Source organism: Brachionichthys hirsutus, chromosome 14 (genome assembly GCF_040956055.1).
Source record: "Brachionichthys hirsutus isolate HB-005 chromosome 14, CSIRO-AGI_Bhir_v1, whole genome shotgun sequence".
Lineage (NCBI taxonomy): Eukaryota > Metazoa > Chordata > Actinopteri > Lophiiformes > Brachionichthyidae > Brachionichthys > Brachionichthys hirsutus.
In genome coordinates, this window is record NC_090910.1 from 2,530,739 (window position 1) to 2,557,609 (window position 26,871).

At 47.4% G+C, this 26,871-nt stretch overlaps 1 protein-coding gene across 1 annotated transcript in view; it reads right to left on the minus strand.

Annotated features, from left to right (window-relative positions):
- sspo (SCO-spondin) overlaps nt 1-26,871 on the minus strand; it is an 89,816-nt gene that overhangs the window by 40,361 nt on the left and 22,584 nt on the right. Inside the window, 41 exon segments of the mRNA XM_068747943.1 lie at nt 951-1,216; nt 1,352-1,446; nt 1,523-1,659; nt 3,575-3,709; nt 3,792-3,962; nt 4,068-4,114; nt 4,658-4,913; nt 5,025-5,195; nt 5,285-5,488; nt 6,197-6,288; nt 6,486-6,608; nt 6,735-6,864; nt 6,990-7,112; nt 7,265-7,456; nt 7,542-7,706; nt 8,004-8,156; nt 8,269-8,427; nt 8,495-8,569; nt 8,731-8,954; nt 14,098-14,227; nt 14,357-14,498; nt 14,576-14,703; nt 14,802-14,914; nt 16,708-16,810; nt 16,884-16,973; nt 17,588-17,636; nt 17,805-17,964; nt 18,646-18,796; nt 18,875-19,057; nt 19,153-19,293; nt 20,936-21,088; nt 21,180-21,411; nt 21,839-21,933; nt 22,385-22,564; nt 22,640-22,807; nt 23,447-23,568; nt 23,762-23,876; nt 25,078-25,250; nt 25,338-25,431; nt 25,915-26,064; nt 26,173-26,282. Coding sequence (XP_068604044.1) covers nt 951-1,216; nt 1,352-1,446; nt 1,523-1,659; nt 3,575-3,709; nt 3,792-3,962; nt 4,068-4,114; nt 4,658-4,913; nt 5,025-5,195; nt 5,285-5,488; nt 6,197-6,288; nt 6,486-6,608; nt 6,735-6,864; nt 6,990-7,112; nt 7,265-7,456; nt 7,542-7,706; nt 8,004-8,156; nt 8,269-8,427; nt 8,495-8,569; nt 8,731-8,954; nt 14,098-14,227; nt 14,357-14,498; nt 14,576-14,703; nt 14,802-14,914; nt 16,708-16,810; nt 16,884-16,973; nt 17,588-17,636; nt 17,805-17,964; nt 18,646-18,796; nt 18,875-19,057; nt 19,153-19,293; nt 20,936-21,088; nt 21,180-21,411; nt 21,839-21,933; nt 22,385-22,564; nt 22,640-22,807; nt 23,447-23,568; nt 23,762-23,876; nt 25,078-25,250; nt 25,338-25,431; nt 25,915-26,064; nt 26,173-26,282 — 5,900 coding nt within the window.

Here is a 26,871-nt window from a genome sequence, read left to right on the forward strand (position 1 = left end):
TCGTGGTTCCAGAAATGTCCAAAAGCAGACAGGGGGGCGGAGCTTTCAGTTATCAAGCTCCTTTATTGTGGAATCAGCTCCCTGATTGGTTCATGAGGCAGACACCATCTCTATGTTCAAGAGGAGACTAAAGACTTTCCTTTTTAACAAAGCTTATAGTTAATCAATACAATAATCAATATGCTGTCATAGGCCAGCACTGGTGGCATAACTCTCTCTCTCTCTCTCTCTCACTCTCTATCAATCCAGCCGGTCAGACAGACGGCCGTCCACCATGAGCCTAGGTTCTGCCCAAGGTTTCTGCCTGTTAAAGGGAAGTTTTTCCTTGCCTCCGTTGCTCTTGTGGGTCAAGTTGGGTTCTGTCTTTCCCTGCTACTCCTGTAAAGCCTTGAGACGACTTCCTGCTGTGATCTGGCGCTACAGAAATAAAACTGAACTGAATCGAGTAATAGTGATGATTAAAACTGAGATATTATTATGCTAATGGTAAAAGGTAATGCTGGGTACAGCTGGTACACTGCCATAAGTTATACGATGATGATGATGATGAAGATGATTAGGTTATAAGATGATGAAGTGACCAGATATCAGAGAAGATTCAAAGTCGTCGATCTGGAACCACAAAGTTAATTATTTTCTTTTGTTTTTAAGCTCTTCATTGTTTTCTTTTTTAATCCATAACATCTCATTTATAGACCGGATTCAAAGTAAACTCTAAACACGATTAAAGTCTTCATGTGGGTCGCCCAGTGATCAGTAGGTCGGTGGTTCGAATCCCAGCTCTGACTGTCCGCATGTCAAAGTGTCCTTGGGCGAGACACTGAACCCCAAACTGCTCCCAGTGGGTCTGGCAGCAGTGGAGGGTGAATGAGTGTGTGTGAATGGGTGAATGTGAGGCTTGCGTTGGCCAGTTTAAAGTAAAGTCAACGCGAAGAGACCACCAAACTCACCGTCACACGGTGCTGCGATGCACACCTGGTCCTGCCTGCGAGGGCCCACGCAGGGAAGACCGCCGGCAGAGCTCTGGGGGCTGGAACAGAAGCGGTACCGAGACTGGAAGCCCGCCCCGCACGACACCGCGCACCGACCCCAGGGGGTCCAAGCAGACCACTGGTCATCCGCTGGGCGGCATGCGGAGGATAGACGACAACAACATGGTGGCTCGACCCAAATGAGAATGAAAACACAACGATGGCGCTACAGGCCGTCTCAGCAGCTTTGCCTACCGTTGCAGCTGACCTGAGAGCAGTTTACCAGCCTCCCCTTTTCACACGTGCTGAAACACAGACAGACGTTCAGCTTTACCCTGGTGGCGTCCGCAGTAACTGCAGAGACGAATGAAGCACCGGACCAGTTGTTGCAGTCCGTGGGTACCGACTCTCCCGGCTGGTACTGCTCGCCGTCCAAATCGCAGCGACAGTCGGACGGCTGCACGCACGACCCCCCCTGAAAGCAGAGACCCCTGAGCACCGCGCCGGTGGTTGCCGTGCGCGCGTCTGTGTCTGCGTCCAGCCCTACGCACCTGCTGGACAGTCCCATCTGGACACTGGCAGCCAGGTGTGCAGTTCCTGCTCAGGTCCATTGCCAGGTCCGTGCATGACGCTGCTCCCCTCACACACTGCTGCCACCGCTGGCCTGGAGGACACGTCCTTCTTTCTCCTGACGGGGGGGACAGAGTCCAGACACAGATCAATGAATGAATGACCTCTCCGTAACTCTGCCACCCTAAACTCGATCTGTGGATTCCTGCTTCACGCATGTGTCAAACGCAGCAGCCTCCAGCTGTGGACATGTTGACCTTTGGCCTTGGTTGGGGTTGCATTCAGACTAACACTCTCCCTCTCACCCATTTGCTCTCTCCTTTGTGTTACTCTTTTGTCTGTTTGGTACTGAAACTGAAGGGAACCCTTCAAAGCACCGCACTGACCGATCCGCACCGATCCGCACCGATCCGCACCGATCCGCACCGATCCGTACCGATCCGTACCGATCCGTACCGATCCGTACCGATCCGTACCGATCCGTACCGATCCGCACCGATCCGTACCGATCCGCACCGATCCGCACCGATCCGTACCGATCCGTACCGATCCGTACCTCGCCACGTAAGACGGAATTATTATTCTTTTCTACAATGTTGAAATATTTTTTTAATGTTTTCTTGTAATGCAATTGTGTGTGAGAGAAGCTTTTGAATACTGTTGGGACATTAAACCTAATGTCTCACTCATGCTACTGGGACATTAAACCTAATGTCTCACTCATGCTACTGGGACATTAAACCCAATGTCTCACTCATGCTACTAGGACATTAAACCTAATGTCTCACTCATGCTACTGGGACATTAAACCTAATGTCTCACTCATGCTACTGGGACATTAAACCTAATGTCTCACTCATGCTACTGGGACATTAAACCCAATGTCTCACTCATGCTACTAGGACATTAAACCTAATGTCTCACTCATGCTACTGGGACATTAAACCTAATGTCTCACTCATGCTACTGGGACATTAAACCTAATGTCTCACTCATGCTACTGGGACATTAAACCTAATGTCTCACTCATGCTACTGGGACATTAAACCTAATGTCTCACTCATGCTACTGGGACATTAAACCTAATGTCTCACTCATGCTACTGGGACATTAAACCTAATGTCTCACTCATGCTACTGGGACATTAAACCTAATGTCTCACTCATGCTACTGGGACATTAAACCTAATGTCTCACTCATGCTACTGGGACATTAAACCTAATGTCTCACTCATGCTACTGGGACATTAAACCTAATGTCTCACTCATGCTCCTGGGACATTAAACCTAATGTCTCACTCATGCTCCTGGGACATTAAACCTAATGTCTCACTCATGCTCCTGGGACATTAAACCTAATGTCTCACTCATGCTACTGGGACATTAAACCTAATGTCTCACTCATGCTACTGGGACATTAAACCTAATGTCTCACTCATGCTCCTGGGACATTAAACCTAATGTCTCACTCATGCTACTGGGACATTAAACCCAATGTCTCACTCATGCTACGGGGACATTAAACCTAATGTCTCACTCATGCTCCTGGGACATTAAACCTAATGTCTCACTCATGCTACTGGGACATTAAACCTAATGTCTCACTCATGCTCCTGGGACATTAAACCTAATGTCTCACTCATGCTACTGGGACATTAAACTTAATGTCTCACTCATGCTCCTGGGACATTAAACCTAATGTCTCACTCATGCTACTGGGACATTAAACCTAATGTCTCACTCATGCTACTGGGACATTAAACCTAATGTCTCACTCATGCTCCTGGGACATTAAACCTAATGTCTCACTCATGCTCCTGGGACATTAATCCTAATGTCTCACTCATGCTACTGGGACATTAACCCTAATGTCTCACTCATGCTACTGGGACATTAAACTTAATGTCTCACTCATGCTCCTGGGACATTAACCCTAATGTCTCACTCATGCTACTGGGACATTAATCCTAATGTCTCACTCATGCTACTGGGACATTAACCCTAATGTCTCATTGAAGCGCGGCTCTCGTGTACCGCAGGGCTGCAGGCTGCAGGCACTGAACTGCTGAGCGGTGCCATGGATCCGGATGGGGCCACGGGTTCTGCTCCTGTAGCCTCCTCCACACGTCACTGAGCACTGGGACCAGGGAGTCCACGGCTCCTTCACACCTTCAGACGCATCACGACGAGATTAACTTTGTGACGTCACAATTTCAAAGCATCGATTCAGTGTGTAAAAACAAGAGGTCACCAAAACAGGGCTCAATGCTGCAGGTGTCAATCCCAACTCTGTCTCCTTTGCAGGGTTGACCCCCGAAGGCTGGAGGGGGGTTGGTTCCCGAACGATACCTCCTTCGAACGCCAACGTCGCATGTCCGACTGCAGGAGCTCCACTGGGTCCAGCTGCTCCAGCCACAGTCCACTGAGAGACACGCGAGGTACAGGATGGAGAGAACAATGAGGGAACCCTTAGAGAGAGGATGAAGAGGGACATCTAAACAATCGATGTGAATATTAAACTGCTCACCAGGGCAGGAAACTGTCCCACAGTGCATCTCTCCATTAATGCAGGTGCTGTTTGAGACACAAAACAACGAGGAGGAATGACTTGATGAGTTCCATTACATTCCAGCGCCCTAATTATCAACTCATTTCATCTTTATTTAATCGTACATCCATGAACGCCTCGTCTGTCTCAACCCTAGATCAGCATCGCCGGGCGACTTTCACGATGCTGCATTTGTCTGATTGTCGTGGGGCTCTGGGCATCACATTTGAAGTTGTGGGTGTTTCCCCGCTCCGAAACACACACGTGGGTGGGCAACAGTGACAGAAGGTAAAGTGTTGGTGTATAAAGTCAGAGGATCTTGCCGCGTTTAAAGGGCGACACACAACCAATCACAGGCCTGAAGCCACTGAATGTCACAACAAACAAACAAATGTGGGCGTCGACACGTTTGACCAAATGTGTGCTAGATTTTGCTAGTAGTTTTTCGTGCGTGTATTATATCGGGTACCTACCCCCCGGCCTTCGCGATGCTGGTACTAATACTTCGTGGTACTAATTTTAAGGATCGTGTTCTAGGGTTGATCGTAGAGGGCAAAGGCGGACGTTACCAGTTGTTGCAGGCGTCGACAGGCAGGGTGCCCCCGGCTTGGTAAAGCTCCCCCTGGTGGTAACAGGGGCACAGTTCCAGGAGCACACAGCTCCCGTTCAGCAGGAAGTGTCCTGGGGCACAGTAGCAGCCGCCATAACAGGCGGTGGCACACTGTACCTCTGTGGGGGTCAGATCCAAACACACTCGGGGGCACGCCCCACCCTGAGCCTCACACTCTGCTGCGGTCATGTACACCGTGCCCCCCGGACACACACCTGAGAGGAGACACTTTGAAATGAGCAGCAGGAGAAAAAATAAAAAGAGCACATTCCACAAACTCGTGTTTTTTTACGTGCTATTCCTTCCCCTCCCTCCGAATGGCGTACCTGAGCAGGGGTGGGAGTTGCAGTCTCTGGTCTGTATGTGCGGCCCTGGGCAGCTGCTGCCCCCGTACTGTGGGGAAGGCGAGTTGCAGAAACGTTCTCGTATTTGAACTCCGAAGTCGCACTCTGAGGAGCACGGGGACCACGGGGACCATGGCGACCAGCCACCGCTAACTGGGAGTAAACAAGTCAGTATCCTGTCCAACTCTAACACAGACATTCCACGTGGAAGAGATGCATTTTGTGATTTCTGTGTGTCACACCTGGACAGTGGACAGTGTTGCAAGGCTCCTGAGCCTCCCCATCTGCATCACAGGTGGCGTTTGGCCGTGCGTGGTCGAGAGGCGCGGTCGTGTGGTTGCAGCTGCGGAATCGACGTCTGACTCCAACTTCATTGACGTGGTTGAAACATGTTTTACTGCACTCCGACCAACCGGACCATTTACTCCACAGTCTCTCTGGGAGAGCTACAGACGGGAAAGAGGTTTATGTCATCTCATCGGTTTAGACCAAGATCCAGAAACATTTTAGTCTGAAAAATACAGGATTTGTTAAACTGCGACATAAATGCAGCAAATGATAAACACGGCGGAACCTCGGCTTGCGAATTGAATCCGTTCTACGACATCTGTAAAGAAAAAAAAAAAAAAATTCCCCCAGAAACTCTGGTTCACAGTCATTAAAACCTTTTTTATGGGTTTATGTGTGGCAAAAATATAGAAAGGAATAAAAGATAACCTTAATAATAGAAAAGCACTTCGTTGAAAGTGTGCACTGCAGGTGGAGGAGGAGGAATAGGCCTTTGAATACACTCGGGCTTCTTAGCCCAACTATAAGTAGACATTTTGACGTTGTTGGAAGCCATAATGAGGGTTAATAATAAAAAAAGGAAAAGAAACATGTTTCAAAAAAGAGACAAACACAACAACAAACGCTACAAAAAATGTTGCGTACAAAGCACAGCTGACGAGCTTGATGACGAGCTCAGGGGTTGGTGCTCTTGGGTGTTCGTGCACCGAAGCTCGTTCGCTCTCCCGAGTCAAAATGTGTTCTCACATTGTGTTTGTGAACCGATTTGTTGGTGAAATGAGGAGTTTGTAAGCCGATGTTCTACCAAGAAAAAACATGATCTCATAAATTCTTAGTCGCTGTGTCTGAGATGTGCGTCGGTGTACCAGGGAGACAGGAGCTGGAGCAGAGGCGGGCCTCAGACGAGTCTCCTGGACAGGGCTGGATCCCGGCGGCTCCTGCTGGGTTCACCGGAGACCTGCAGAAACCATCCCAGGAAAAAGCACCCAAGTAGTCCATGATTTAAAGTTAGACTGGAGGTTTGATGTAACACTGCAGGGAAATTACAGTTCATTCATCGATCAATGAAATAGCAAAAGTCAAATAGCATATTGTGTTCAATAATAATAATAATGATCTGATGTGAGCTGCTTGACGGAGATGAAACAGGCTCACCTGAAGCGCTGCTGCAACCCCTGACCACAGGTTACATCACACGGTGTCCAGGAAGTCCAGGTTGACCAATGACAGGCCACACAGCTGGAGGTGTCACAGGTTACCTGTCCATCTCTGCACACACTGATGGGACAAAGTAAGACTTTCTCTTTGTGTTTCTTTATAGCAGCACACAATAAAGAACTAATCAAAGCACTTGGCTATGATTTAAAATTGAACTTTCAATCAGTAAAAAAAAAAACCTCTCACCATGTGGTACAATCATCCCTACTGATGGTCTGGCCTGGCTGCAACGTTTGTCCATCCCAGAAACAAATGCAGCGGCTGGCGTTCACACATCGCCCAGCCTGAAGGTGCAGACCGGCAGGACAGCGGCACCCTGAGGAGGACACGGTGGATTAGTGGCAGCGTCGCTTCAGAGCAGGGGCGGGGCTTAAAATGGCAGAATTATACCCACAACAAAAAAAGCCTCATTTGTAACCCACTTCATCCTGCGTGTCCTACCCAGAATGCATGCTGCAGTGCAGTTGCTGGTCAAGCTAAGGTGCGAGCAGGTCGGCGGACATGACACCACTCTCCCGTCCTGGCAGTCTGCCTCCGTCACCAGCACCATGCCGTTAATGCAGCCTGAACAGCCAATCAGACACACGCAATCAGGATGGTCTAGAATGAATGAATTATTCATAATAATAATACTTTTATAAAGTTAGTCAAAGGAAGAGTTTGGGTCTGGAAGAAGATAACTGAAGCGATCTGATCTTTGTTAAAGTACGGGTCACCTGTCTGGGTGCCGATATCTCCGGTGCACGGTTCACTGCTGCAGGTCTGGATCTGCTGGGTTATGCCCTCGCAGTCCCCCCCACCATTTTTGGGAGGAGGAGCCGAGCAAGTTCTATTCCTCTGTCTGACTCCGCCTCCACACTGTGCATCACAATCTGACCAGTCTGACCAGTCTGACCAGTGGCCATCGACTACAGGAGGAGACAAGAGGACTGAATTAAATGAGACACGCGGTTAGAGCCGCACCGTCACTGAAATCAGGCTCGTACTACCAACCCGGACAAGCTCGAGGGAAACAGGCTCGACTGTTAAACCGAGCGCCTCCACATGCACCTCCGGGCAGGGCCTCCCTCAGTACATCCCTCTGCCGGAACAAGGAGCCCAGGCCACAGGAGGCACTGCACGCGCTCCACGCAGTCCACGGAGACATGATGCAGTCAACTGAGGAGAGGAGAGGAGAGGAGACAGAGGAGAGGAGAGGAGAGGAGAGGAGAGGAGAGGAGAGGAGACAGAGGAGAGGAGAGGAGAGGAGAGGAGAGGAGAGGAGAGGAGAGGGGAGGAGAGGAGAGGAGAGGAGAGGAGAGGAGAGGAGAGGAGAGGAGACGAGAGGAGAGGAGAGGAGAGGAGAGGAGAGGAGAGGAGAGGAGAGGAGACAGAGGAGAGGAGAGGAGAGGAGAGGAGTGTTTCTTGTTTTTTTTCTTCCCCTATTGTTCCTTTGGAGGTGGACATCTATCTCACCACAGTCTCTCTCATCTGATCCGTCCACACAGTCCACCTGCAGATCACACCTGCGGTCCAGGTGAACACACTCCCCGCCGGCACAGGAGAACTGCTTGGAGGAGCAGGGACTGGGGAGCAGCTGGGGAGTCGCTGCTGGTCTGGCTGTGGAGCCTGATAGCAGATACACGATTTCACATTTTAAATGTGCATCCAAATCCCTCTTGATCCAGACTTTTCCAACACGGCACATATCATCAGTACAAACGACGTGGTTGATGCAAACCGCAGCGTTCTTCATCCGACCCATCCAAGCAATCCCGTCTGCCGTTGCACACCAGCGCTGAGTCGACACACCCAAACGACCGACACGAGAACTGGCTCTCCACACAAAGCACTCTGGGTAGACCAGCGTCAAGGGGGGTTGTGGGGATCCATGGGGCTGTAAATTACAATGTATGCAGATCATACACAGTTCGTGGTTCCTGTAGGATCACTAGCGAGGACGAGATGTGTCTTACATGTAGTGGTTTGCAATCCAGGTTGTCCAGGATGGAGGGATGTGGGGAAGTGCAGCCCAGGCTTGCCTGTGATGACCCCTTCTCTGGTCGTCCAATGGCCTGAAAAACAGGAAAAGGTAGGACATTTTAATTCCGTACTGAATATAAAAGAAATATGAGAAGTCAAATTCTTCCACAGCTGGTGATACCTGTACTTGAAGTTGTAGTCTTCAGGAGTCCATGGTGACCTGTGACCCCTGGGCTTGCTACACCAGGAAGGCCACCCTGGGGCCTGGTGCTATGGAAGCCCGGGAGACTTGTTGCGCTGTCATTATGGAAACCTGGCCTACCTGTGGGGATGGTCCGGTTCTGCATCCCTGGAAAGCCTCTGGTTGCTGCTGTTCCTGAAGAGGAGGGTGAGGGGAAGGGACAGAAATAAAAATAAAAGACAGAAAAACAAGCTTCAAATTCACTTAAATGCATTTTGGAGACAAAACACGGGTGGAATAGAAACATGCAAAAATGACCCGAGGCTCTCACCACAGTTGATCTCGTCCGAGTGGTCCTTGCAGTCAGGTCGACCGTCACAGAGCACCGACACAGCGACGCACTCCTCACTGTGCCGGCATGTGAAGTGGCCTGGCTCACAGTGCTGCACAGTTACCATCCCACCACCAGAGGGCGATGCAGTTACACTGGGTGTCACCAACTCATCTTCAGGAAACATTTTCTCATTAACACTCATCACTAAGTCCTAAGATCACACACAAAAAATGAGTCCTGATAATGCAGTTCAGCTCCAGCCCATTTTCCTCACCTCCTTTGCAGCCCAAGATTTCGGCTCGCAAGTAGAAGGTATGTCTGAACTCCACAGGGACAATGCGCAGGTAGCGAGCTCTGACCAGCTGACTGAGCCAGCGGGTAACAGGAGTCCTGCCTACCATCTGCACCTTGAACACCTACGGTGCAAACGAGAGGACACATCGACATGAGTACATGTGATTACTGTGCTGTGATCTTCCATGTATGAGCACATTCAATAAGGCAGCCTCATGGGGTAGCACAGGTACCCACGAGGTTGGCTGGAGCTAATGTAGCATAACCTGTTTCTCGCCTGAGCCGGTCCCAAGCCAAACATTATAACATGCAAATCAACACAAAGGAGGAGGAAGACGAGTGCATCAGCAGCTAGAGAATAGGGAAAGGAAGAGTTTAGGACTGAGAGTAGAGACTTTGAATGTTGGGCCGATGCCGGGAAAGCTAGAGAGCTGGTAGACATGATGATGAGGAGGAAGGTTGATGTGTTGTGTGTCCAGGAGACCAGGTGGAAAGGAAGCAAGGCTAGAAGCTTAGGAGCAGGATTCAAGTTGATTTATTCATTCAATAAGTTCATTGCATGCACATAGTGCATGCAATGAACTTACAATGCGATGTCACATTAACGAAGATTTCTTCCAGACGCGTTTCAGTAGGTGATCCTACACAAACTAGGTCAGAAGGAGCTGCTTTGTGTCTTATGTATATCTAGAGAAAGCCTATGACAGGGTGTCCAGAGAGGAACTGTGGTACTGCATGAGGAAGTCTGGAGTGGCAGAGAAGTTAAGTCAGAGTAGTTCAGGACGTGTATGACAGTCGTACGACAGCAGTGAAGTGTACTGTAGAAGTAACAGGGGAGTTTAGTGTAGAGGTGGGATGCACCAGGGATCAGCTCTGAGCCCCTTTTTGTTTGCCATGGTGATGGATAGACTAACAGATGAGGTGAGACAGGAAGCTCCTTGGAATATGATGTTTGCAGATGACACTGTGAACTGCAGTGAGAGCAGGTAGAGGAGAATCTAGAGAAGTGGAGGTCTGCTCTAGAAAAGAAAGGGATGAAGGTGAGCAGGAGTAAAACAGAGTACATGTGTGTAAATGAGAAGGTCCCAGGGGGGACAGTGAAGCTACAAGGAATAGACGTAAAGAAGGGAGAGGACTTCAGGTACCTCGGGTCAACAGAGCAGAGTGATGGAGAGAATGTGGAAAGGAGGTGAAGAATCGTGTGCAGGCAGGCTGGAACGGGGGGAGGAAAGTATCAGGTGTGCTCTGTGATAGGACGAAGGGACAGGTCTACAAGACAGTGGTGAGGACAGCCATGATGGACGGCTCAGAGACAGTGGTGAGGACAGCCATGATGGACGGCTTAGAGACGGTGTCTCTGGGGAAAAGACAGGAGACGGAGCTAGAAGTGGAGGAGATGAAGATGCTGAGGTTCACATTGGGAGTGACCAGATTGGACAGGATTAGAAATGAGAAAGTTGGGTTGCTGTGGCGACCCCTCACGTGTCAAGCCAAAAGTATAATGGTAGTATGAGCACATTTAATAAAATTTATATCAAGATCTGTACGTATATTTAGCAAAGACTTACCTTAGCTGGGCTACCAGGCTTCCCATCCTCAATGTAGTCAGTGAAGAAGTTGCCATGCAGAGCGTAGGCTAGGTGGTATTTAGTTAGGTAGCCCCACATGCGTCCACTTCCCTGTGTCACCACCCCAGATATCCAAGTGGGCTCCAAGAAGTCTACTTGAAAATATGGGCTGGGATCAAATGGCAAGGGGCTCCATCCAGGCTCCATAACCTGACTGCATGGACACGATTGTTTTCATTGAATCTGGATTATCTCATTTTAAAAACATGCCATTCTAACAGAGACACCACTCACACATTAGGGACAATGTTAAGGCGTCCAGCATCCGCTGGGTTGTTCTCGCGATGGGAGGACGAGGTCAACTGGCCATATCGAATTCTCCCATCCTCCAGTCCAAGAGGAGAGGAGCACATGCCTATAGAACATGATGAATTTCAGCACCATTCAACGGAGCCAATTTGGCAAAGTGAGCGCACCAAACAAATCGAAATGGTCTGCAGCAATGTCCAATTTATGATGTAAAAGTTACGTCTCTGAACAACAAATGTTCACAAAAATAAATCCACCTGCGGTAACACTTACCAAGATATCCTGGACCCCCAGCCTGTGAATACAGTAAGAGAGAAAACAAAGAAGGAAGTTTCAGATGATCACATGTTGGTTTCAGCATGTGCTTGCGTCTGTTTTTAATGTATGATGGTTCTTGTATTTATAACCCATACTGTATGTACAGCATCTCATCTGGTTGAACTTCTGTTACAAATTTAAATAAATTAAAATATTGCGGCTTTAGACATGCACAGACCTGCAGGATTAGGCTAAGTGATACGTTAATATAGTGTTTTCTCACAGTTGTTACTGCAGGGTGAGTGACAGCAGCCATGGATGGAGTCCTGACAGCAGCAGCACTGGGTTTATGTGGTCTGGGAATTAGCACACAACCAGCAAGGGAAGACATTACCGTATTTTCTGGACTATAAATCACACTTTTTTCATAGTATGGCTGGTCCAGCGACTGATACTCAGGTCCGACTTATAAAATAAAGAAAAATATGTACAATAAAACCCCAGGTATCCGCGGTTCCAACTCAAGTATACAAATTTTCTTCCCATGATTCCTTCAATTATGAAATCTCGCGAGATTGTTCATAAATTTTGAGAAAAATTTGTATCACATGATCCGTTTGTTACCCTCGCCGAAGAGGAGGCGAGGGTATTGCAATTGGGTGCGTTTGTTTGTTTGCTTGTTTGTCTGTCCGAGCGCATAACTCAAAAACTAGTAACCCAATCGACTTGAGATTTTTACACAAGCAAGATTCTGTCCGTGAGTCGGTCCTCCCCGAGAATGGCGTTGATCCGGATCTGGATCCAGATTCTAGAATTATTTTTACATCTGGAATTGTGCCTGTGCTGTAAACTGCCACTTTAAGAGGGAGGGACACGAATGGCATGATGGGAAAAAGAGTCCAGAAGGTGTCTTGTAGTACGTTCCGGAGCAGCAAGCTAGAGCAGGTTTGGCTCCTCTGATCCGGAAGCCCTGTTTACTGTCTCACAAGATCCAATAGTCTTTTGGAGGCGGGGTCTGCAGTCTCTGATTGTCGTTTTCTAGTTTACCTTGCTTTTAAAGGCGGTGTCGATCAATTCCGGTGTTTTGTGGATTTTTTACAGATAGATAAATAGATAACTTATTGAGATAAGAGCTGAAGCGATCAATGATTACAGGGGATTTCCCCCTAAAGACATTCAAAGTGCAGCCGTAAGGTGGGGGGGGGGGGGGGGGGGGTGCACCTGAGGAAGAGTTTGAGGCTCTGATAGAAGAACGTTCTGCCCTCATTAATGACGAAGACATGTTGGAGATGAGTAAGGAATTTGGAAATGGAAAGAACAGCCATTGACGACATGATTCGATCCATGACAGTGCAAAATGCCATCGAATCAGCGATCGCCGTTTATAGATGTTTTTTCCAGCGATGTAAATGTTTTTATTAAATACAACCTGTGTACGTATGTAATTAAGGTTTTAATACTATTCCTTGATGCTGAACATAATTATAATACTACTATTTAGAATTTTTATAATACATACATATTTACATATTATACAATGTGATCATGAAATAAGGCCATGAAAGGGGTAATGGGGCATTTTGCTAAAGGTAACTGGGTGTTACCGAAGAAGAGGAGACGGCGCTTCATCTTCCTCCGGAGTTGGTGGAATTGTTCAGAAGTGATACGAGGATGAAGAATTCAATGCATTCAGTGATGGAGAATGAGATCACCAGTTTGGTAAACTTGCTTTCCGGTAACTTTATCGTTGGACTTGCGAGCTTGCTATGCTAATTCTGCCTATCCAGCCTCCCAGGTATTTTCTTTATCCTATTGTGTAGCTGATTACTGTTAATGCATTTCGTTAACATACCGTATACCTTTCCAGCTTGTTGTGTATGCTACACGTAGCTGGCTAACTGTTAACCGTTTACGGCCGTGGCACCAGCACCACCTGCTTGTGAAAACCGGACCGGATCAGCAGCGCCGGTTCCCGGTAACGGCGGTGCATATTACCGTAAAACCGGGCAAAGACAACAGCAGCGCCGGCGACCCGTTCGGGAGAGAGGTTAATGTGCTTCGTTTTCACTTGTTTAGTAAAACACATTTCCCCAAAAAGTGCAAATTATTTATGTTTTTTTCTTCCTCGTAATGCATTTTTTGACTAATGCGACTTATACTCCGGAGCGACTTATACTGGAAAATACGGGACTTAAAATCCTTCAGGTCACATGAAAACAGCAATGAATGAAAACAGAGCTGGATGAGGAGAGCTCAGATATAAAATAATGCTAATATTATAAGTAGCTACAGTACTGGGATGACTCATGAATGATAATACTGCCGCCTACCTGTCAGACTGGGTAGTGACATAATGGGGAAAGCAGCCGCTTTCATCTTCTCCATTGGGACAGTGGGGGATCCCATCACAACGCTGCCCTACATCAACACAGCCCCCTGGTGGGGGGCAGGAGAAGTGAGCAACAGGGCAGCTGCGAGGACTGGAGGCTGTGGGGGATGGTTGGGTACCTGGGTGAGGTGAACAGTCAAATTACAAAACGTCTAAAGAATCAAAAGATTGATGACAGGTCCAGAGTTAGGCAACATTTTAGACTTGCATGGGATCAAATGCGATAATTGCAAATAAAGTGCATTATGTTAAACATCTCACCACAGTACATCTCATCTGATCCATCCCCACAGTCATTGACCCCGTCACAGACAGCCCCCTGCTGTCCTGCAGGTACGCAGCGGCCATTTTCACACTGGAACTCCCTGTTTTTGCAGCCGCCTACTGGAGTGACAGTGGAGTAAGGAGTGGGGGTCGTCAGCCAGTGGTAACCTGGAGGAGAAAAGATTATTTTAGAATCAAAATCAAATTTGCTCACAATATTATAAAGTGCCATTCAAGCATTCTGCATACTATTGCCACAGCCCATTATCTCAAGTCGAAGGTAGATGCCATTCTGGAAGTCATGTGGCAGCAGGCGGACATACTGAGCCGACACCATTCTGTCCAGGTGAATGTCTGCCACTCCTTGGTCATCATTGTTACCTTGAAATACCTGGAGGAAGAGTAGTATTCCATCAACTTCAAGATAGTTGAAGTTGAAAGTTACATGAACCTGGTTCTGTGTCCGACCTTGGCCCTGGGTCGGGCATCAGTGACAAGCTCTTTGTAAGTGTGCCACTGTTTGCCATCCTGGCTGAACTGGAGGTAGAAGTTGGACACAAAGGTGCCAAAAACACCACCACCCTGGGTTAGTATACCTACAGGAGAGTATTAAAGAGACTTGTGCAGTTGTGTTTCAGTGCGGAGTATAGTCGAGCAGCCTCGCCTCCAGGTGTTCTTCTGTATTCATGCTTACCAGTGATGTTGTACGGCTGCAGCAGGTCTACCTGCAGATATGGGATATGTGTACCGCTGGTGTGTCCATCAGAGCTCTGCTGTGGAAGGTCCTTATACTCCTCAGGTTCTGGACTCCAACCCTGCAAATTAACAGTTTGCACCTTGAGTAAGCCTTGTTGCAACAGGGTAGAACCAGAAGAACTCTGAGAGAGCAGACCTCCGCCAAGCACCTCATTCCCCTCGTAATTGGATTTATACCGTCCACATGGTGATCCGGATCACGATCAAACGGTTATAAATTGCTTTGGTATCTTATTACTCCAACCATGAAAATGTGTTTTTGATGATGTGTATTTTTACCTGATTTTTGAATCCGTAAATGGCTTTTAATGTTAAAATCTAATGTTTTTTTTACTGACCTGATTCTGGATCAGATCCAGAAGACATTTTGCATGACAGTGCATATCGGACCCCTTTATGATTGTTCTTGGTGTCTTTATACACCAAAAAAGTAAATGAAAAGTAAACGTGAGATGTGTATTTGTTGATGTGTATCTTTAACTGATTTTGGAATCCTTTAATAGGTTTTCAATGTTAAAATGTAAGATTTTTTACTGACCTCATTCTGGATCAGATCCAGAAGACATTTATGACTGTGGTTTTTGGTGATTGAATTGAATGCATATTTTACAAGATAGATTTTTTTATTCTCCATTAAAAGTAAATGGGAAAATCTCATTTTCTTTTTTTTTTAATGCAGGCGGGTTTCCAGATCGCTCTCAAAATTGAATGGGATCTAAGTTAGATGTCATCAAGATCCATCCAGCAGGTTTTCCGTAATCCTGCTAACAGACAGACAAACATCTTCAAAAACAGAACCTCCTTGCTGGAGGTAACAAATCCGTCGCCGTGCTCCAATGCGGAATTGACTCGGCTACAAGACAACAAATATTTTTGAAATATCGCGATGATATCCGTCCTGATAGAGATAGCGGTCCTCACCGTACACGATTGTGTCAAATTTCATAACAATCAATCAATAACCAACAGAGATATTGAGGGACAAATGGAGTTTGAAGCTCCATTTATTGCAATGTTAAAGACAATTTCAATCCAGAATCCAGGATCTCTTCTGGATCACCATCAAAATGTAATCATCTGTAATAAAATATAAACAAGACCTGTCTGTAAAGTTTTGAATTATCTTGCTAATAGTCAGTCAGACAGACAGACAGACCAACGCCGGTGATTACGTAACCTCCACGTTGGCGGAGGTAAATATCTGAAATTTCTTTTAAAACGTAATAAAAATTGATCGATTCATTCTTTCTGCCCAGATGAAATTTACTACTTCCTTCTCATAACACAACAATTTAGATGTGGAATATGAATTAAATAAATACATTTAATATTTTTATGATGCTAATGTTCATCATTAGCATCAATACACATAGCCCGCCCATAGCAAACTGGGATAGGCTCCAGCAACTCCCGTGACCCGTAACGCGGAAAAGCGGAAGTAAATAGATGGATGGATGATGCTAATGTTAGCAATTCAAAAACAAGACAGGTCACATATTCCAAGTTTTTTTTTACCTTTATTTAACCAGGTAAGTTAATTGGGAATTAATTCTCTTTTTCAATAACGACCTGGACATAAGTTGCATGTTTCTGATGGTGCGAGGAAGTCGGAGAACCCGGAGAGAACCCACGCGGACACGGGGAGAACATGCAAACTCCTCACAGAAGAGCCACAAGTGAGGCAACAGTGCTAACCACTGTGCCACCGTGCTGCCACGTACGCAAACATTGGACTGTATTATATTTTTGATGTTGCCATATTTGTTTTCTTTTGTTTCTCTTTTATATATGTTTGATTGTAGCGTATCAGTTGGTGTACCTGAAGGTCCCTGTGGGGGTCCCACCAATGGAGGCGACCCGCCTCGGGGGGGTGACCTGCCTGTTGTGATGAGGCGCTGAAGCTGGATGCCGGGAGAAACTGAACACCCAGAGGAGACCAACATTCATCTGAACAGGAGGAGACATGTTGAAATCCCAAGTCAAACAATCCTCCTATGGGTGATGAATCCTTCACACTGACGTCCAGGAGGAAGTGGATATGTTCGAATCGGAGGCGTTTCTGGCCGGGCGGTCACGACGACAGGAGGAACCGTCACAGTGTCATTTTCTCCTGTAAAGGAATTGTAGAAAAGAAGCTTTATTCAATTGTTCTAGCCCAGGGGTGGGCAAACTTTTTGACACGCGGGCCACGATAGGTTCTAAAATTTGACAGAGGGGCCGGAACAAGAACAGATGGCTAGAGTATTTGTGTGAGCTAATATAAATGACACATGAAAGCTATTGCATTAAAGGATTTGGCATTTTACAGGTAGCATTACAGGGAAAAATGTCAAATGAATGAAGTTTAATTACAATAAAATTTTATTTAATGATATAATTTGGATAAGTTCGGTGGGCCGGATTAAAAAGACCAACGGGCCGCATATGGCCCCCGGGCCTGGGTTTGCCCATGCCTGTTCTAGCCTTAAATTGTAGCCTCTCGCTAAAACTCCAAACTCCGACACTCATCGTTGAGCGTTATAAACATGAAAACTGTGTCTTTAGATGTGGGCAGGAGGATTCCTCTCTGCATATCGATGTAAATATAGCCAGTCAAAAAAAGAGCATCATCTCGGGTCGCTCCAGGACAGCTTCCCAACCGCTGACGACAGAATGTCGTTTTATTCACCATTCATCTCAACAAGCTGACATTTCATTCGATAAATTCGACAGTCCGAATTTCACCTTTGCAGTAACAGCACTTGTCGTCCTCTCCGGGCACCAGACTCTGGCCCTGCTCAAACAATAAAATGCATAAAACATCTGGCTCATGTCACACCGGTGGTAGCGTTGCTACGGGATACAACAATGTCAAGAAATCACAAAAGAATGAGGCGGAGGCGGAGCTGCGAGCCATGTTTACATGAGATATGAACGCATCAACACGCACTGTTGCCGTTACCTGAGGGCAGCCGCTGACGGCGTGAGGGCAGTAGGCCGAGCAGCGCACCGCGAGGCTGGGCAGACAGGAGCACAGCCGGCAGCGCTCCGACCTCCACCTGTCTCCCACAGCATGGGAGTCACCCTGATGCTGGCATTCATCACAGGGGTGTGTCTGGCACCTGCACGCAGACACGCACACGCACGCACACGCACGCACACGCACGCACACGCACACATACGCACACACACAAAGTTTTTTTTTTTTGTGTAGTTGTTTCTGTGTGGTTTGGTGAGACTCAAAATGCAGATTCACACAGTTGACTCTTACAAATCTAGTAAATCCAAATTACTAGAGTTCTGCTTTGGTTATGGCTAGTTTGAGGAAGTAAAGATTGTTGAGGCTTGACAGTAGCGTGCACTCAATAACAAGTGTACGTTAAGTTGCATGTTCTTGGTGGTGGGAGGAAGCCGGAGAACCCGGAGAGAACCCACGCAGACACGGGGAGAACATGCAAAATCCTCACGGAATTACCGCAAGTTGGATTTGAACCTGTGACCTTCTTGCTGCGAGGCAACTGCGCTAACCTCTGTGCCACCGTGCTGCCGAATCCGATTAAATTCAGTGGTAAAAGGTCTGCAAAGGTCTTTTCACAGTACGTAGACTCATCTGGTCGTAGTGGGCCTAAAGACATGCTGAAAATATTCCTCTTCTCTGTTTAAATGTCCCGAGTTGATAACATGTTCGACCAGTAAAACCAAACTGACTTTAAAAATGACTTTACTTTGGAATCCCACCTTGCAGGTTCTTTACATTGTATTTTACGAGCAGTAGAAACACTGACGTAAGTTGGGCAACGTACCGGCGGGCTTTCCTGTAGATTCCTCTGCAGGTTCTCCCGTCTCCGTGATTGGCTGGATTGTTGGGGCTGCGGAATGACCACTGGATACTCTGAACTCCACAGGGTCCCAAACACTCGCCCCACTCTGACCACGATGACCAGCCGCAGTGCACTGTAGTAACGCAAAACTGAGTAGGTGAGGCAAACGAAGAACGACACCCGGCATGAAGATGATCATCGACAGACTCACCAGAACAGTCCGGGTTCGGCTGGCATTTCTGAAGCCTCCCTCTCTCACAAACACAAATCTCACAGTCCACCTTCATCGGCTGGCCTGGCCAGTAGAGCACGCCAGCCGACTCACACACGCACTCCTCTGGCAGCACGCACTGCTGTACGTGATTCATCACCTGCCCGTCTGGACACCAGCAACCTAAAGGGGGAGACGTAATGAATGACAGAGACGAGTAAAAATAAATCAACCGGGCAAATGAAAAGAAAGCACAAGAGAGAAACGTCCCGACTGACCAGAAGAACACGATGCGTTCTGTGTCTCACAAGCCGTCCCACTGCTGATGTGGGCACAGGTCACCGGGCAAGGAGCGCAGCGGTGGCTCACCAGTCCACTGGGGCAGCTGGTGGACTCACATCCATCACTAGGGCAGGAGTCTGGAGGAGAAAGTCGTGACACAAAGAATGTTCCTCTCTGGCCTCTGAAGGTTCGAAGTCACGCAGAAGGTTTTACAGTTACGCGGAATGGACTGCACTGAGAATAGAACGCCTTTATTGTCATTGCATAGTGGATATACAACGAGATTAGGATGGGACTAGGATTAGGATTTATGTGGCGCTTTTCCACATTTTGCAGTGCCCAAAGCGCTTTACGATTTCTATCTGACATTCACCCATTCACACTGCAGCGGGCGACTGATGCCATGCAAGGCGCTGCTGCCAGACCCAATGGGAGCAGTTTGGGGTTCAGCGTCTCGCCAAAGGACACTTTGACATGCGGACAGCCAGAGCTGGGATTCGACCCACTGACCTACCGATCACTGGACGACCCAGCAAGTGCATCAGCAAGTGAAATTCTAGATTCTAGTGTATTCTAGATTCATTTCATTCATCTTTTTGAAGACAAAACGATCGTAATAGTTTCCTTCTTTAGCCACTTATCAAAATGCAGGTCGTGGGTGTGCTGGGGCTGATCCCAGCTGACGGCGGGTGAGAGGTGGGGGCAGTTTGGACAAGTCAACAGTTCATCCATCACAAGGCCAAACACAGACCAATAAGAATTCACACTCACATCCATACCAATCGGCTAAGTTGCTTGTTTTTAGAGGTGGAAGGAACACGGAGAACCCGGAGACACGGGTGTTAGAATAATTTATATATATTTCCCTTGCGCTAACTGTTGAGAGGAACAGCCCCATCTGGGGGGCAGAGAAGGTATTATGATGCAACCAGGTTAAGGGGTGGGGCTTTGACCTTTGTCAAAAAAAAACTACCCGGAACTGGAACTCAAGGAGCAGAACGTGGTGGCGAGCGGCCATTGACGGTCTGTGTCCGGAGCGAGAAAGTTAACTGGAGTCAGCCTGTTTCATTATGGTGCGTTTGAATTTTAAGAACACGGTGATGGGGATTTGTACCTCCCGGAACACCTCCCCAGGGACTGCCCAAGCAATCTCAGCTTGCCCCTCTCAAGCAGCGACTCGACTCCGAGTTCCTCACCTCGTCTCTGAGGGTGCTCCCAGCCACCCTGCGGAAGAATCTAATTTAAACCGCTTGGATCCGGGATCTTGTCCTTTCGGTCATGTCCCAAAGCTCATGACCATAGATGAGAGTAGGAACGTAGATCGCCCGGTAAATCAAGAGCTTCGCCTTTCTGCTCCATCCTTCCCTAACTCGTGAACAAAACCTCCTCCACTTGTGGCAAAGACTCCCCACCGACCCGGAGAAGGCAGACCACCTTTTTCTGCTCGAGAACCATTACTTCAGACTCTGAGGTTTTGCTCCTCATCACAATCGCTTCGCTTGGCTGAAAACCGCCCCAGAACACGCTGAAGGTCCCGGACCAATGATTCTAATATTTTGAGATACCTGAATTATTGAAATCAAAACAAATAAGGCTTGAAACCTGTTTGCAATTTAATAATAGGTCTAAAAAACGTGAAATTCTCCATGCTATTCAAAGGATTTATCCGTCTGGTATGCTCTGCCTCCACCCAATCACTGTATAACTGAACAGATTTTAGTTTTGGGCCGTTTTAGTAAGGACATTTTAGTTCACACCTCGTTTACGGGCAGCTCTTACTGATTTGCATCGTTAGGTTGGATAGTCCAGGCAGGTGGGAACAGTCTCGGCCTCCATAGCGAGGAGGGGTGCATCCTCTACGTCTGACCTGCACGCCACCACAGCTGCTGGAACAGTTTGACCAGTTTGCCCATGGCAGCCATTGGCCGTCCACTGGAGGGGAGATGAGAGAGCACCACATTAGAGCAGCAAACATTAGAATTGACACTTTTAGACTGTGCATTATGTATGTGCGCTTCATTACCAGGACAGGTGGTGTTGAAGCACTGCTGCCTCTGGGTGTCCTGTCCCCGACACTGGTACAGCGGGTCTCCTGGAGGGCAGGTCCTCTGCCGGCTCATTGAACCCGTGCCACAGGAGGTGCTGCAGGCACTCCAGGGACCCCAGGAAAACCAGCTTCTGCAGCCCTGCTCATCAGAGGGGCCTCCAGTTGGAGCTAGAGGAGAGTCTGCGCAGTCTGCCACACCGTTACACACCTGGAATGGGACAGGCGTAGCCATAAAGGTTTGCTTTTACATGATATCATAAATAGACCCGATCACTATGATGATCATCACGAATTATTACCTCAGTCAAGTAGGTAATGTCTGTTATTTGTTTGGTTGATTAAACTACATAAACTACGGGACAAACGTTTTCAGGACGTGGAGGAATGGCCACTGGAGGTCTGAGCTATACTCAAAATATAATAATTACAAAAATATGACATCCGGGTGCAACAACTTTACAGACTTTCTGTAAGAAAATCCTATTCAACGTCCTCACGTTAGCAAACAGAAAAAGCACGGTGAGTGTGTTCAGCTGAGATTTCCTTTAACTTTGTAGTTAAAATAAAATACAAAAAGAAGGAACTCTGTTCCTATTTTTAGTAATAACTAAATAGATGGTAGATAAGGATCTTACCTTATTAAAGGGGACACAGGATCCATCCATACAGGTGAATTCAGGGCAGGTGAGAGTGGTGTTTCTGTCACCAGTGGGCGTGGTCAAGATTTTACCTGAAAACAATTTCAGATTTATCATCTAATTAATAATCATGAGATTACATCCATTACTATTTATTTTTTATAAATTTCTGCCCTTCATTTTGTCTTTTATTTGAATGTCATGCCTTTGATTTCCTTATTTATCTCTTCGATCTCTTTATTTATTCCATGCTCACCGCTGGCCTCCCTATTTATTTTTTAGAACTCACCACACACCAACTCATCGTCACCACGGGGACAGTCCGGAACGCCATCGCACACTTGTGACATGTTCACACAAGTGCGGTTGTCACATGGAAAGTTGCCGGGACAAGGCGGTATCCCAGTAGATCCTTGTAGACAGACATCAGGGAACATTTAAATGTCTGATGAGATACGTTCTACTAGTCCCAGGGTAAGAGGAACCCACCACATCTGTCGATACTCTCGTCTGAGGCGTCCCTGCAGTGTGGGGTTCCATCACAGAGCTGCTGGTAGGCCACACATTGATCCCCACTGAGGCAGGAAACATGGGCAAAGCTACAGGGTGTAGCACACTGGCGCTCATCGCTAGCATCCCTACAGTCTGTCTCCCCGTCACAGAGCCAGGCCTGAGGGACACACTGTCCACCGACGGCACAGCTGAACTCAAAGGGCCGACAAACTGCAGAAACAGGAATGCATGAGAGAAACACTGAACGCCCAACGTTCTCCTCCTTTGATGCTTTCTTTTTTATACCTGAAGTGGGCGGAGTTGGTTTCTCAGGCAGAGGTGTTAAAGTGACAGGGTAGCAGCTGGATTTGTTCTCATCGTCTCCTCCTGGACAGTCTGTTGTACCGTCGCACAACTTAGAGGTGGCAACACACACACTGTCACTACAGGCAAACTGATCAGGGGCGCAGGTCACTGCCACAGAGAGAGAGAGAGGGTCAGGGTCACTGACGCATCCATCCGTCATCCATCCGTCATCCATCCATCCATCATCCATCCACTGTCACTACAGGCAAACTGATCAGGGGCGCAGGTCACTGCCACAGAGAGAGAGAGAGAGGGTCACTGACGGATCCATCCATCATCCATCCGTCATCCATCCATCCATCATCCATCCATCCATCATCCATCCACTGTCACTACAGGCAAACTGATCAGGGGCGCAGGTCACTGCCGCAGAGAGAGAGAGAGGGTCAGCGTCACTGATGCATCCATCCGTCATCCATCCACCCATCATCCATCCACTGTCACTACAGGCAAACTGATCAGGGGCGCAGGTCACTGCCACAGAGAGAGAGAGAGGGTCAGGGTCACTGACGCATCCATCCGTCATCCATCCGTCATCCATCCATCCGTCATCCATCCACTGTCACTACAGGCAAACTGATCAGGGGCGCAGGTCACTGCCGCAGAGAGAGAGAGAGGGTCACTGACGCATCCCTCCCTCCTTCCATCCATCCATCATCCATCCATCCATCCTTCCATCCATCCATCATCCATCCATCCCTCCTTCCATCCAGTATCTGCAGGAGCCTCTGCCGTTTTTAGTTGTACCTTTACTCGGACAGACAGCTTCGTCTGCACCAGAGGGACAGTCTCTGTGTCCGTCACACACTCTGTCTCCAGGGACACACTGGTCTCCAGGGCACTGAAACTCTGCTAGCGCACACACACATCTAAAGACAGCAAAACCACTTTTTAAATGATGACATCATGTCATGAAATACACAACATATTAAGAAAGTCAAATAATTCACAAAAAGATGGAATGAATGTTATTTAGAAAGAAAAAAAAGAGTCTGGTGGTTTCCCAATAACGTCAGCTAGACTTTAATGATGAAGGTAACAATCCCAAATACCAAAACACACCCCGTCTCATCACTGCGGTCTCCACAGTCATCATGTCCATCGCAGCGGTGCAGGTAGAGAATGCAATGTCCTCCGGCACACAGGAACTGGCCTTCATCACACACCTTACCACAGTCTGCGAGGTTTCCAGGGATATAGCAAACGTTACAAGCAAATAGCTTACACAAAACATTCTGAAAACTACAGTTCAATATTAGGAACAGACATTTTAGAAACAGACTGCTGGGCTGATAGCTTACCATGCTCGTCAGACCAATCAGCAAAGCCACAGTCCAGCCTTCCATCGCAGACATGGGTGGCCGACAGGCACTTTCCACTGTCACACCGAAACTCCCCCGGGGGACAGAGGGGCGGCCCACAGTACTCCTCGTCTGATTGGTCAGCACAGTCTGGATGGCCATCACAACGCAGAGCCAGGCTCAAACATGGTCCACTGCAGGGTCGGGGTTACAATAGTTTCAGCTCTATGTCTTTATCATGAAACACATCTCTGTACCAGTAGTCTGTTAGGCTGCAATGCTGTTTGGAATTTGTTGGGAGGATTAGCCATTGAACTTCCCGGTGATTTCTCCGTCAGGTATTTTGCTGATGAGCAAGCAGGAGCTTTAAATATTTCAGTGAAGGATTTTTTTTCACTGGGTTTTGATGCGTTTTTGGGAAAGATCTCATGATTTTCTATGTCACTTTAGTAGTTTTTCATTACTGCATAGATGACAGTTTTTTTTATTTTATGTTCTTCATTTAACATTTTTAATGTGTGCATAAGCTTCAAACTTGGTTCGAAGTCTGTTATAATGAATGGAAAAGTGCTGCTAAACAAGCTAAAGGAGCCCTTGATGCACCTGTTAGTGCACGTTTGCAGGATCACATTCTCCAAATCCTACATTGGATGGCAGCTACAAATGTCTTCAACTAGTCGTGTTCTTCTACAATTTGATCCATCACAGAAGTGAGTAAACCGGACACCTCCTTCCAGTCGTTCGGGGTACCGGTCGTCGTGGTAACACGAGCCGTGACTGCAATGTTTCATCATTTTCGATTACTTTTTTGCCTTTGTGTAACATGCAAACCAAAGCGCCACTCGGCTTGTTTGTCTGAGAAAGTAAACGTGTACACGCGCACGTGTAGCCCAGAGATGACGTGTAGCGTCATGATTGGTCTACCAAGTCATGTGGGCGTGTTTTACGGAAAGGTCAATTGCGGATGCAGGTTGTTGAAGTCTCACCGATGGTGGGTATAATATAAGACTGGTGACTCGCTCGAAGTAAACGTGCTTCACCTCGGTCTGGTGGAGCAGTGGAACTGGTCCGGAGAGCAGGTGTCTGGGCACACCTCGTCTGAACCATCGCCGCAGTCATCCTCATTGTCACACACCCACATAGAGGGGATGCAGCGCCCCCCAACACAGGCAAACTCTGTGTCTAGACAGGGTGGAGGGGTGGGAGGGCAAGCCACACCGTCACACTGCCACGTACCGTCCTCACAGGAACTGGACACAGAGAGACAGCGATAGCTGCTGGATTAGCGTTGATTCTTTCTGAATAATGGTCGAGCACGAGACCTGAAGCTGACTGACCAGTTCTGGCAGTGTTGAGTAATGGTGGTTCCAGGTGGGAAAATAGATTCCTCCCACTCGCACGGACACTGACGGGGAAGTACGCAGCTTTCCCCTTTAGAACCAAAGGTACACAGACAATTCGGATGCTCTTAGGGTCGAAAAGCAAAAGCATGGGATCATTAACATAAAGCTTTCTCCTTGGTCAATTTGACTGGAAATGTTACATTTTATATTTTATTCTAATTTTGTCTTCAGGGTAAAGGTCAAAAGGTCTTGATATGTCCAAAGCAGGAAAGGACAATCTACTCGAAAAAATACATGTGATACATTTCAGTTCAATCTTCCCAGTAAATTCGCAATATAAGTCTGTAACTATGAAATATGAAGATTTGTTGGTTATTCACAAAGAAAATCAAGCAATTATTTTGGTCTCATTATTCAAAATGTGGATGTTAGTCGTGCGAAGGAGTTCCGTAAAATGCTTGTCACTTTAAACTGATCCATTATCATCTGAGGAGGATGTCAAAGCTCGATGCTGAGAATCTAACTACTCATAAATGACATTGCCATACATCACCCATGATAACTCTCTCACCAAGTAGGACTGTGCCAGCAGGACAGAAGCAGCCCTCCACACAGGAGAGAGCGCCACATTGGGAGGTTGGGCTGCGATAGATTCCAGGACATGAAGAGGAGCAGGCTGGTCCACAGGGATCGTACACCAGTCCATTGTCACACTGCAGAGCTGAAGGGTACAAGGGAAGCAGCGAGACCAAGACAGAAAAATGAGGAAAGACAGATGGAATAAAGTCTGTATGACTGCAGGTGGGCCGGGTGATTGAATTCGACATACGACACAGCTCCTGGGACCTCCAGCGGATGTACACCCCTCGTCGGTTACACTCTTCAGCATAGGCAGCAATCGCCGTGCAGAGACACTCGCAGTCCCCGCCGGAATCACAGCTAAGACACAAGCAATAACGAAGTACGCTTCACATGTGGCCACAGCATAGCGCATGGTCAGAGTTACTGTTAACACTTGATGAAGGTGACTTCCTGAAGGTCTTGCTAAAAAAGACAAAATAATATTCATGCTATCAATAATGACAACGTTAGGATTCTGTTTGTGCATAAGCATTCATTAAAAAAGACATGCATGAGAATGGATAAACATGCGCTAGTATTGCCTATTCCCACTTTGTGGCAGTCGTGGACCACGAAGTGCGAAAACACAAAACGCACAAACGTAGGGATTAAAGACAAAAACCATCTTAACAACATATGCTGCACTGAATTAAGATTTAGTACAATGTACTAGATTTTATTCATTCATTCTTTCATCTTCTGAACCGTATCGTCCGTTACCGGGTCGCGGGTCATGCTGGAGCTTATCACAGCAGTCAACGGGCGAGAGGGGGGCACAGCCTGGACATGCCGCCAGCTCATTGCAGGCGGCACACAGACAAACAATCATTCAGACACACACACACAGGTTATTTAGTGTCACCAATTCACCTATTTTGCACGTTTTTTTGGATGTGGGGGGAAGCCG